The following is an 11,717-nucleotide window of genomic DNA, read 5'->3' on the forward strand; positions in this document are numbered from 1 at the left end:
ATGGTCCTGTTCAGATCCTGTTGGGGCAGAAGTACTCGTTCTCGGTGGACTGGTGGTCTTTTGGGGTGCTACTGTACGAGATGCTGATTGGACAGTCGCCTTTCCACGGAGACGATGAGGACGAGCTGTTTGAGTCCATCCGTATGGACACGCCCCATTATCCACGCTGGATCAACAAAGAGGCCAGAGACCTGATGGAGAGGGTGGGTACTTTTAAATACTGCATAGATGTTTGAAATCCTTCTGTATGTAACAAGCACATTAGACATTATTAATACTGCAGTGATAATAAAGGCTCTTATGTATAATAAAAGGTCATTTTCAACACACACGTATTTAGTAGTACTTTGTGGTCTTATACTAGTTCTGATATAGATCCACAACATTCATAAACTATTCAGGAAGGGTCCACTTCTAGCCTGTCTATGGGATTTTTTTTGAATGTGTATCTTGTATTGATACTAGTTTTGCGGTGGTGGAACATAAAGTAAAAGTAGTACTCTACTGGACAAATTTTAGGTATTTGTACTTCACTTAAGTGCATTTTAAAGTGGATACCTTTTACTTTTACTTTATTGCATTTAAGAGCAGGTTTCTGTACTTTCCATTCCACTTCATTTTTAAACTGGACTGAAAAGTAAATGTATTGTTTATTACTGTCCTGCAGGAAAAAATAAAAGTATCACATGAAAAAATCTACTTAAGTAACAAAATTGAGGACTTCCTCCACCACTGTAATTTTTGTTATCAAGTAGTATCTGGGTATTGTTTTTTTGACAACCCTAAAAAGGAGATAGCTTGAATATAATGCAATTATAGTATTTATTCAGGTATGTATATATTTATTGGTGATTTTTTTCTTCAAATCTAAAATGTAATTTAGATACATTTTTACAATGAAATGATTTCATTGTAAAAATGCTTCCTCAAATGTGTGGAGGGTCATTCAAAATTTATTCTATACTTGAAGTGTATTTCACACAGAAAACAACTAAACATCCCAGTATCATTCCAAACAAAGTATTTTGTCAATTTTGATCAACAGCACATGGTGGTAAAGTGTTCATCTGGGTCTAGAAGTTAATTCCGTATCAGTTCAATTCAATTTATTTTTCTAAAGCCGAAAATCACAACAGCAGCTGCCTCTGAGGGCTCAACAAGATCATTAATTTAACCAACAGAAAATTAGAAAATCAACAATGAAACAGACAAACAACTGAAGAATAGTCCCAGAGCACCCCGTGTTTTGACCCTCCATCTCAGCAAGGAATCTGCAGCCTCTCATGGGCTGCAGATATGTTCAGGACTAACGCGCATCTATTTGCAGATAAAGTTCTGTTGGATCAGCGCTCACTCAAGACAAAGGGACAGAGGGGGACTCATATAGAATAGGGTAGAGGTCATCCTGCCAGAATCAAGACTAACTTGTTTATATAGAAGAGAGAAGGAGTCTTGGATCTGATGATTCTTACTGTTCCTTCTGTCTCGCTGCAGTTGTTTGAGAGGGATCCCAGCCGCAGGTTAGGAGTCATAGGAAACATTCGTCTGCACCCGTTCTTCAAGAGCATCAACTGGACCAGTCTGGAGAGGAGGGAGATGGAGCCGCCTTTCAAACCAAAAGTGGTATGTTTTTATGACTTTTTAATGTACTCTTTCTCTTTCTTCAGTGATTTCCAGTGGGAATCACACCTGCTTTTCTTTCTTTTCATTCTTTGGAGTTCTTTGTAAGTGCTTTTCACAAAAAAAAAGAGGTACAGGACAAAGACCTGCAGTCCAGATCTGTTCTTTCTTTCTGCTTTTTTCTGCTGTTTTGTCTTTGGACTCAGCGCGCAATCTAAACTTTGTTTTATCAGATGTGCATGTCTCTACCTACCAAAAGCGCTCATAAGCTCATCAAGGTGACCAAATAAAATAGAATAGAAAAAAAAGAAAATAATCTACTTTCAATGCATCATATAAACTATCATTGCAAGAGAACTGAAGCAAGACTAAAATGTAGAATATATCCAAGCTTGCTGATAGAGAGCCCTCCAAACCTTCTGCTTTGCTTGGGCAAGGACTCCCCTGACTTCCCTCACCCCAGACACTTCCTTTTAACCTTATAGTCACTCTACTGATGCACTTATTGATCCTATTCATGTAATAATCTGTATTTATTTTAATGTGTTTGCAGAAAGCTCCAAACGACTGTAGTAACTTTGACCGTGAGTTTCTGAGCGAGAAGCCCCGCCTCTCGTACAGCGACAAAAACTTCATCGACTCCATGGACCAATCAGCGTTTGCGGGATTTTCTTTCATAAATCCCAAAATGGAGCAACTGATAGAGTAAAACACATCCTAAGTTACTGTTAACGTGACAAAATCTTGGTACGTTTAGATGTTACAAAGTAGAGCAGGCCCTTGTATTGTATAGGTTGATATTATCATATCTGTGTGCATGCATTATTTGTCCTGAATGTAAAAAGGCCTGTTTAAAAATAATACAATCATAATGTTACAGTCATCTATACTGGTACCACGAGTTGCCTGTCCAGCTATAAGTGTATAAAATTAGTTATTTAATTTGATTTTATGGTCTGGTTGTTCATCTAGTTTTAAAATGTTCAACTATTTAATTTTAGGCAATTTTTTTCTGTGAACATTTGCTTAAAAATGCTTTTAAATAGCCTTTTATACGTGCAAAAGTGAGGAGTTGGGGTATAGGTTGTTACATATAATGTTCTTCAATGGAGCTCAATAGTAATCACCCTCTTAAGTACATTTTTCACTAACTTTTCTCATAGACTATAAAAAAAATGCGTTTGATACTTTCTGGGGCTTATCTGTTATGGGGTAACTAATGACCACAATCTGTGAACCTTGAACACTTTTAAAGATTTTGCTGAATTGTAATTTGAATGTTTTTTTTAGACTTAAAACAACCGCGATATGTACATTAGTTATCACATAGCTGGTTATCCTCATAGGCTATATATAGTCTATATAAATGACATAGCTAACCTGCTAGACACAACTTTCCAAATAGGAATTTATCACGAACGCCTTTCCTGCTCCACCGACTCTGACTCCAATTCACTTTACACTGAAAAATTGTCACCCGTATCTCTGTAACGGCTGCAGTGAACCTCATCATTCTGGTTTTAAAATGTTTGTATTTGGTGTTTTTATTTTGCTTTTGTGTCTTTAAATGAAGATATAAAGATTAGCGCCTGTTACTGCTAGCCTCGATGAGCTTCACATGTCTTAATATATGAATTCTTCAAAAGGTTTATGGGGAAAATTTATGGGAAATGTAGTTCTGGGACCATGGGGGGCTTTGACTGTTGAGCTCCATACTAACAACATTTATACATTTATAAAGTTGCACATGGTTGCTAACGGTAACCAATGAGATATGAGTAAGATTGTGAAAGTTACCTCATATAGATAACACAGCAGAAACACATTGAACACTATACTGTACACTCATTTCAATTACTGTCACTGTCACTTTAGTTGTTGGCTACATGTTCAGATTTCAAAACCTCAAGTCAAGAAATGTGTAATCTCTCAAAAACCTTTAAAATGTATTCATCTGCACAACAGGAAGAATCATAGATGGATACAACTGAAAACAACTGGTTTTGAGGTCGACTTAACTGTGCCATATTAAGAACAAACGTAAGTGGGCTAAGGTTCTCAGCTGGTAAAAATACTGTTAAACTATAGGTACAACTGTTTTAAAAGTGTTAAATGGCATAGCGTCTGTACATAGACATTGTATATGGTTTAACTGTCTAACTTGTATCATGTATATTGGTAAGATAAGGATGTACTTTTTTACTGTTCTGTCTTTTACATCTGATTAAATATCCATTCACACCCAAGTCTTTTCAACATTTTTGGCCTCTACATTACATACATTACATACAATTTGGTTTTATAGCTCAATATGTATAGCCAGTGGGGAGAATGCAACAAAGTAAAAATAGTAAAGTACAGATACCTAAAATGTATAATTAAATCAAATGGATACTTTTTACTTTTACTTCACTACATTTTTGAACAGGACTGAAAAGTAAAAGTTTTTTTATTTTTTTATTATTGTCTCAGACCTGCTGAAAAAGCTGTGGGGTTTATTTTTAACATGGTCATAATTTGAGCAAACAAGATTATACAAATATAAACAGGTAGGGAAAAAATGTTTCAATTGTTTTCATCAAACAAACTCCAGCACAAATCTTTAGCAAAATCGCTTAATTTGAAGCTTTATTAGATCTCAAAATCTGTATAAAATACTTTTACTTTTAATTTTTTAATTATATTTTTAAATGGGTACTTTTACTAAGTAGAGTTTTTCATGTGATACTTTAACTTGAGTTTTTTGCTTTTCTCATTTTTTTAATGCATGCATGATTGTTTCTTGCCTAAAGTTAATATTTTTAAATATAAGATAAAACGGGCTTATTTTCTGTCTCTTCCTAAGTTCCTACACGCTCTGGTCAATGGTATTTATTATCTGATTTTATGATAAATAATGAATTATTGAAATGTGGATTTTACCTACTTAAATTTTTCTTTTTGATTCATAATAACTTAGATCATCTTATTGCGCCCTCTAGCAGCATTTCTAGCAAAATGACACTTAACGTCATCACGCAAAAGCCAACGCACAATGGCCACGTCACCACGCTCTACTGTGTACGGAAGCGGCTGTGCCTTTTTCATCCATCCACTGTCTGCTCAACCATGGATAGGAAAATGTTTATAAGTCGTTGCGGTGTGTTGTTAAAATGACAAAATTATCGTTGTCTGCAAAATACGCGGGGTGTTAACGGGAAAAACACCGTAAAAAACTAAAAAAAAATAATTAAAAAAAAGACACAAAATGAGCACGGAAGATGTATTGAAAGATGCGTCAACTTTGGCGTCCTATAATGTTTTGTTACAGGTCAGTACGTGCTCTATATTGCCAATAATTATTCCTAAGTGTGTACAGAATATTAGATCTATATGTTTTTCCTCTTTTTTTTTAGGTGATGTTTCGTGTGCTCACATTTTTGCTAAATGCATTCACATTGCGGTTTGTATCCAAAGAGTTGATTGGAGTAGTCAACGTCAGGTAAGATGGATAATAACAGCTTTAATCTTCTGTAAAATGTGTTTGTTTAATATTATATCCTGTGTATTTTCCATAGGCTCACATTACTGTACTCCACATTAGTGTTTCTGTCCCGAGAAGCCTTCAGAAGAGCCTGTTTAAGTGGAGGATCAGGGACCAATCACAGCTGGAGACAAGTCATCAACCTGTTATGGCTCACGTGAGTAGGAATATAATTGATAGCTGATTTAAGGGTCTAATAATAAATAATAATAAGGGTCTAATAAAAAAACAAACTGTCCTACTCAGGCCTGGGTGCCAACCAAACTGACTGAGGGAGCTTTTGAGTTTCTAAGGGACGCAAACATAATAGATGCCGGAAATGAGAGTACAAACATTTTTAACTGAGGTTGCAATGCACCCTTTTCAATACCTGTAGACCCGGGCCTGGTCTTACTACTGGTTGTTCTTGTTGTACTGGTCCATTCATGTCGTCTGTTATCAAGATTGATGATCATAGGAGGGAGTTTTATCCTATTTCTCTCTTTTTAAATACATAAATTGCACACAGGTTGTATGATAGGTCCTGTATTTGTAGTGTCTTATTTGGTGCACCTAATCTTACAGAAATAGTGGCTTGGAATATCAATTTTAAAGATTCAGAAGTTCTGTGGAATACTAAGATCACATAAATTGAGAAGATTTTTGTCAAGAAAGGCATGCTGACTAACAATCCTGTGTCTTGATAATAAGCCAATTTAAGTGTTAGAAGATTAATTATTTAATTTAATAATTGCTAAAATAATTCATTTATTTGAGCATTTGTAAAAAGAAAAAGCATACATTAAAAATGCCATTCATTTAGTTCATATAAACATAATTGCTTGATGGTAAAGGAATAATTTTGATGGAATATTACAAATTTGTATTCTGCATAATTTATAATTACTAAAATGTCCCCCTCAGGTTACCATTAGGCATATTATGGGCAGTCCTTCTTGTCAGTGTTTGGTTGTGGATGTTGGAAGTCCCAGATCCCCTCTCTGTGCCGTACTACAGTCCAGCTGTGGTGCTCTTTGCTCTGGGAGGAGTCCAGGAGCTTCTGGCTGAACCGCTCTGGGTCCTGGCTCAAGCTCACATGTTCGTTAGACTCAAAGTGATTTCTGAAAGTTTAGCCATGATCGCAAAGTGCAGCATCACAGTGGTTTTAGTGGTGTTTGCCCGAGAATGGGGACTGTACATCTTTGCAGCAGCTCATGTAAGAAATGAACTATCACTGTTTTTATCACACTTATACTTGGCAATAACATATAATCATTAATAATCATTTTATTGTATTTCAGTGTGTATATACAGGGTTTCTGGTTTTATGTTACGCTGCCTATTTTATCCGATTCTTGGGCTCCAAAGAGGCATCAAAGAAGAGTTTTCCCCTGCGAAGTGTCAAAGAGCTGATTCCACACAAAACTGATGGAGAGGTAAAATAAGTGAAATCAACCATCCAACAAGGAGACATAAACGTATACCATAAAGGCCAGAAATTGTTATTACATTTAACATTTAATTTAAAAAAAATCCCCACCATCACCACCAGCAGCACACACACACACACACACATCATACTAAGCAAGTACTAACCAGGCCCAACCCTGCTTAGCTTCTGGTTCTGTTTAGCTGTGCATATGACAGAAGTGTTTTATTCTGCACTCTTCTGTTTTAGTGTTAATTTTATTATATGTATTGGCGATTATTTATAATTTGCTTTGTTGTATTGTTATTTTTCTTATTCTGTAAAGCACTTTGAATTACTTTGTGTACGAATTTTGATATACAAATAAACGTGCCTTGCCTTGCCTTGACAATGCCCTCTAACTCAGGCTGTCTAGCTATGTATAGTATTTGGGACAAAGGCCTTGGCATTAGTTACACATATACATACATGTCTTTGGATAATTTTAATAATGATAATTGTCTTCTCAAATTATTTTCTAGCCTCTGATTGACTGGACTCTGGCTCGTCTCACCTGGAGTTTCTTTAAGCAGTCTTTCCTGAAGCAGATACTGACTGAAGGGGAGCGTTACGTCATGACTTTTTTAAATGTTCTGAGTTTCGGGGATCAGGGAATTTATGACATCGTCAACAATCTGGGCTCAATGGTGGCACGCTTCGTCTTTCTGCCCATCGAGGAGAGCTTCTACATCTTCTTCGCCAAAGTGATCGAGAGAGGCAGAGACGTTAAGAGCCAAAAACAGGTTAGAAGAAAGAAATGTACAGAGAACATACTAAAATATACAAATCTGGCATATTTAAGGGGTTTTGGTTATTAAAAAAATGTAAAAAGATTGAATAAATTTTAAAAATCCATGGGTTTCAGAAAAATTTATTTATACAGTTTATTTACTTTTGAATGGGAAAAAGTCCTCAAAATGTTCCAGATAACATGAAGCTGAAAATCATGAATATAAGGTATTTTTATGCTATTCAACTTTTAGAATAGTGACAGTATAAAAAGATTTTTCTACAAACAGCTCAATTAAACTAACTCCATTTTTTTCTTACAACTTGTTGATGTTTCACCATCTATGGGACACAATCATGTCACATGTCACAGAAAGCAAACCAAAGGATACATTACTGGAGAAGATACAAACATAAAATGCCTGAAATTTTAAAATGTAATAAAATAGTAAAGCTAGACAAACATAAAAACACAACTGCATGTTTTAGGATCTTATTAAATCCATATCATTCATTCATATCATTGTTTTATCGAGCAGTTGGACATATTTAGAAATAATTTGGTCCCCAGTGTAATTTACAAACATACAGTACTGCAAGTGTTACGTTCATGATGTCATAATAAAGGACTTTAAAGGTCCTATATTACACAAAATAGACTGTTATACTGTTGTTACCTCCTCATAAACACACCTGGAGTTATGTTTTGTTTCATTCACACATGTTTGAGTGTTTTCCATCTGAGAGAAGAACTCACCCTAAATATGCAGGGTTTGTGTGTTAAACATGTGAATAAAACAAAACAAAACTCCAGCTATGTTTGTGATGAGGAAACAACATTATAACACAGATCAGAAAACATGTGTAATGCATTTTTCACAACATGCCATGGGTGTTTCTTTTTGTGTCACTCATGGTTTGAGCCGTATAAGAGTATTATTATGTATATTGTAGGAGGAAGTGGCGATTGCTGCAGAGGTCCTGGAGTGTCTGCTGAAGCTGGTGCTGGTCATCGGTCTCATCATCACTGTGTTTGGATACGGATTCTCACATCTGGCCCTGGACATTTATGGAGGCTCTCTGCTCAGTAGTGGAACAGGTGAGGGACAAAACAAGCCCCATGCTGGAGTCAGTTTCGGTCAGATTATACTGAAGTTATTTATGTCATCAGCTCTTAAAAATATCTTTGTTGTATAGTGCTCAAAAGTAAAAATTCATATCATTTCCCCAAGGACCCAGTCTGCTCCGGTGCTACAGCGGCTATGTTCTGCTCCTCGCTGTGAATGGTGTCAGTGAATGTTTTGTGTTTGCCGCCATGAGCCAAAAGGAGGTGGACAAGTAAGTACAACCCCAGCATTCTCAAGAAAATTCTTATACATAATTATTTGGTAACATATGTTCTAATAGTTATGATATTTTAGGGAAAAGGGAAACAGGTGCGGAAGAGAGAGCACATCTACAAGTAGCCAAACTTTAAAATGTTTACTTACATCACCAGTGATTTTATTTACAACAGTGGTAGAAGGAGTACTCAGTTTTGTTACTTAAGTAAAAGTACAAATATGGGAGCAAAAAAAGTTAGTAAAAGTAAAAGTGTCACGTGGAAAAATCTACTTAAGTAAACGTATTAAAGTACATGTTTAAAAATGTACTTTAAGAGTATAAAGTAATTGTAAGATCTAATGAAGCTTCAAATGTAGTGACTTTGATAAACAATTTTATTCAACAGAAGCAATTGAACCGATATTTTTTTGTAGCTGGTTTTATTTGTATATTTTTGTTTGCTCAAATGGTGAGAAGTAAAAAGTAAAAAGTATCCACCTAAAAATGTACTTAAGTAAAGTACAGATACCTAAAATTGATACTTAAGTAAAGTACTTTTGACTTTGTTACGTTCCAACACTGATTTACATGATAGCAACGTTGGTGTTTGTCTTTAGTATCAAGCCTTTTTCTTCATATCTGCATTTTTTTTCCTAGACACAACATCACAAACACAAGGACACAAAGACACATACATTCACATTAGAGATGGACTTATATATAGGTTGGCCGACACCTGGACGGTTCAGGACAGACCTCTTAAAATTATAATCATTGTTGTTCTTTTATGGATTAAGTTTGGAATTTGAGTATCATGACACTTCGAGCCATCGCACTGAATTATTCCAAACTTATTTTGAACTTGCCTCACTGTGTTCTGTCTTGTCCTCAGATATAACCTGGTGATGTTGGGGCTGTCTGTCTCCTTCCTCCTCCTCTCTTACGCTCTGACCTGGTGGGCCGGAGGAGTGGGCTTTATTTTGGCCAACTGTCTGAACATGGGGCTTCGAATCCTCCACAGCGTCGTGTTCATTCATCACTACTTCAGCTCGTCTCCATGGAAACCTCTGCGTGGCCTGGTCCCGTCCCCACTGCTGATACTGGCTCTGCTCATCAGTGCAGTGGTCACAGCTATATCAGAGGTGAGGTTTAAAGCGAAAACATTATGATATTGTCTCTTAATTGTGTTACAATGTGATATGTTTTCCATCAAATATATATTTTTTGTAAAAAATATGTAACTAACTTAAATCAGAACTACGAGCAGTGGTAGTAGAGTATGTGCCCACTAACCCAATGGTTTTGAGTTTGGTCTCAGCCAGTGAAGACTGTTTAATGACCCACTGATGTATAAATGACTGTAATAACAGGGTAATAGGATGGAAATGTGTTATTAGGCAAGGCAAGTTCATTTGTATAGCACAGTTTGTACGCAAATTAATTTAAAGTGCTTCACAGAATAAGAAAGACATGCTTTTTTTGCACATGCCATTTCATTTTGTTGGCATCAATTTAAAGAGTCAAAAACAAAATAATCAATTAACATAAATATAACTGATGTACCTTGACATTATTGGCATGAACAAAAGAAACAGAATCTTATAAACCCTGCTCCTTTCATAGACCGTTAAAATAAACATTTCTTTCATAATCGTTGCCCAGCCCCCACATGTTTACAACAGCCTCTTGTGGTTTTCATTAACTTAAATATTTTTCTCATTTATATAGTCTGTAATCCATCATTATGTTGTCCTTGTGCTTTTTTTTTTTGTTTATAAAAACTAGTGCAACAATTGAAATCATAGGAAAAGAAAAAAATCTAATCTGTCAACTGGACAAATCGTTGTAGAAGTGAAGATGTTTCTCTGCTCATCCAAGCCACTTCTTCAGTTCTGGTCAGATTACTGTTGGACACTTCTTTATATCTCTCTGAAAGGAGGAGCTGAGCACTGAAACATCTTCACTCCTACAACTTTTTGTGCAGTTGACAGATTTGAAGTTTTCTTTTACTATGGGTCAGACCTGGACGATTGAGGGATTACACAGACATTTGAAATCATGATTTTATGAATTCCATAACACATAAAACTACAATACAAACAAATCAAAACTTAAATAATTATCATAAAATTAACATTAAAGGAGACGAGGAGAGAATAAAAACGTTTACATTGTAGTTACAGGGCATTTGTTACTCCGCTCATGATTACTAACTTTACCAGAACATAATAACATCTTCATAATACACCATGTTCACTCCAGTCCTGACTTCCTCCTCTTGTCCGTCTCGTTGCAGTTTGCCTTCTGCTGTGAGCGCGGATGGTTCTTCAGGCTGCTCCATGTGTCTGTGGGCGGAGTCTGTCTGTGCTTCGTGTTTCTCACTGTTTACGTCACAGAGACAAGACTCATTCAGTTCGTCCAAACACAACTGCTGCCTCGATACAGGAAAAAACATCACTGACATCAATGAATTATATAATAATTATAATAATAGTATCTCTAGTTAGACATGGGGTTATCACAAAGTATACCACTGATGGGAACCGCGTTATGAATGTATTTTAATTTAACAAATGTGTTTATATAAGGTAACGTATGAATGTTTGTATGAATGAAGAATCAATAAAAACATTGATATAAGAAAAAGTCATTGTTTTGTTTGTGAAGATATATAGACCCTGTACAATGTAAGTCGCCTAATGGGTTGGGTTTATTCATGTTTTGATTGATTTGATTTCACAATTTCAGATGGAGACAATGGTCCGTATAAATCTATGGGTGTGGCAGTGTTTTTCAAAGTCATCTCCAAGTCGTCAGGTCCACAAATATTTAACCTTGTTGTTAGGGATTTGGTTCTCAATAGCATTAAAGCTGCACTATGTAGCTTTCCTTGTGGGGGATCTGCCACTTTTGCTTGTTGTTCATGGAGATACTATTGTTTGCATAGAATGTTCTAAATTAGGTTTTGTTTTTTTGGGGGTTTTTTTGGCAATAATGCAAGATAGCCATATTTAATGCCATACAGTGCAAAGTGTTACTCACACATGTGTGAATGAAAAAAAACACAACTCCAGG

The 11,717-nt window shown here is 35.8% G+C and overlaps 2 protein-coding genes across 2 annotated transcripts in view; both read left to right on the plus strand.

Annotated features, from left to right (window-relative positions):
• Positions 1-3,866, plus strand: part of prkcda (protein kinase C, delta a) — a 35,535-nt gene extending 31,669 nt beyond the window's left edge. Inside the window, exons 16-18 of the mRNA XM_033965999.2 lie at positions 15-203; positions 1,495-1,623; positions 2,174-3,866. Of these exons, the coding sequence (XP_033821890.1) occupies positions 15-203; positions 1,495-1,623; positions 2,174-2,329 (474 nt within the window). The 3' untranslated portion in view covers positions 2,330-3,866. The remainder of the gene's footprint in view (positions 1-14; positions 204-1,494; positions 1,624-2,173) is intronic.
• An 812-nt stretch (positions 3,867-4,678) lies between these two features.
• rft1 (RFT1 homolog) lies at positions 4,679-11,281 on the plus strand. The gene is made up of 10 exons (XM_033966000.2): positions 4,679-4,930; positions 5,016-5,101; positions 5,178-5,300; positions 6,047-6,338; positions 6,424-6,558; positions 7,073-7,333; positions 8,274-8,418; positions 8,552-8,657; positions 9,535-9,784; positions 10,939-11,281. The coding sequence occupies exons 1-10, from the start codon at positions 4,868-4,870 to the stop codon at positions 11,101-11,103; spliced, it is 1,626 nt and encodes a 541-aa protein (XP_033821891.1). The 5' UTR covers positions 4,679-4,867; the 3' UTR covers positions 11,104-11,281.
• The last annotated feature ends 436 nt before the right edge of the window (positions 11,282-11,717 follow it).

This window comes from Periophthalmus magnuspinnatus, chromosome 5 (genome assembly GCF_009829125.3).
Source record: "Periophthalmus magnuspinnatus isolate fPerMag1 chromosome 5, fPerMag1.2.pri, whole genome shotgun sequence".
Taxonomy (NCBI): Eukaryota; Metazoa; Chordata; class Actinopteri; order Gobiiformes; family Gobiidae; genus Periophthalmus; species Periophthalmus magnuspinnatus.

Excerpts from the sequence above, each read along its gene's own strand:
- rft1 (XM_033966000.2), top strand. The coding sequence starts at position 4,868 with ATGAGCACGGAAGATGTATTGAAAGATGCGTCAACTTTGGCGTCCTAT. Across the intron at positions 6,559-7,072 it reads CACACAAAACTGATGGAGAG|CCTCTGATTGACTGGACTCT; the intron begins GTAAAATAAGTG and ends ATTATTTTCTAG. Across the intron at positions 7,334-8,273 it reads ACGTTAAGAGCCAAAAACAG|GAGGAAGTGGCGATTGCTGC; the intron begins GTTAGAAGAAAG and ends TGTATATTGTAG.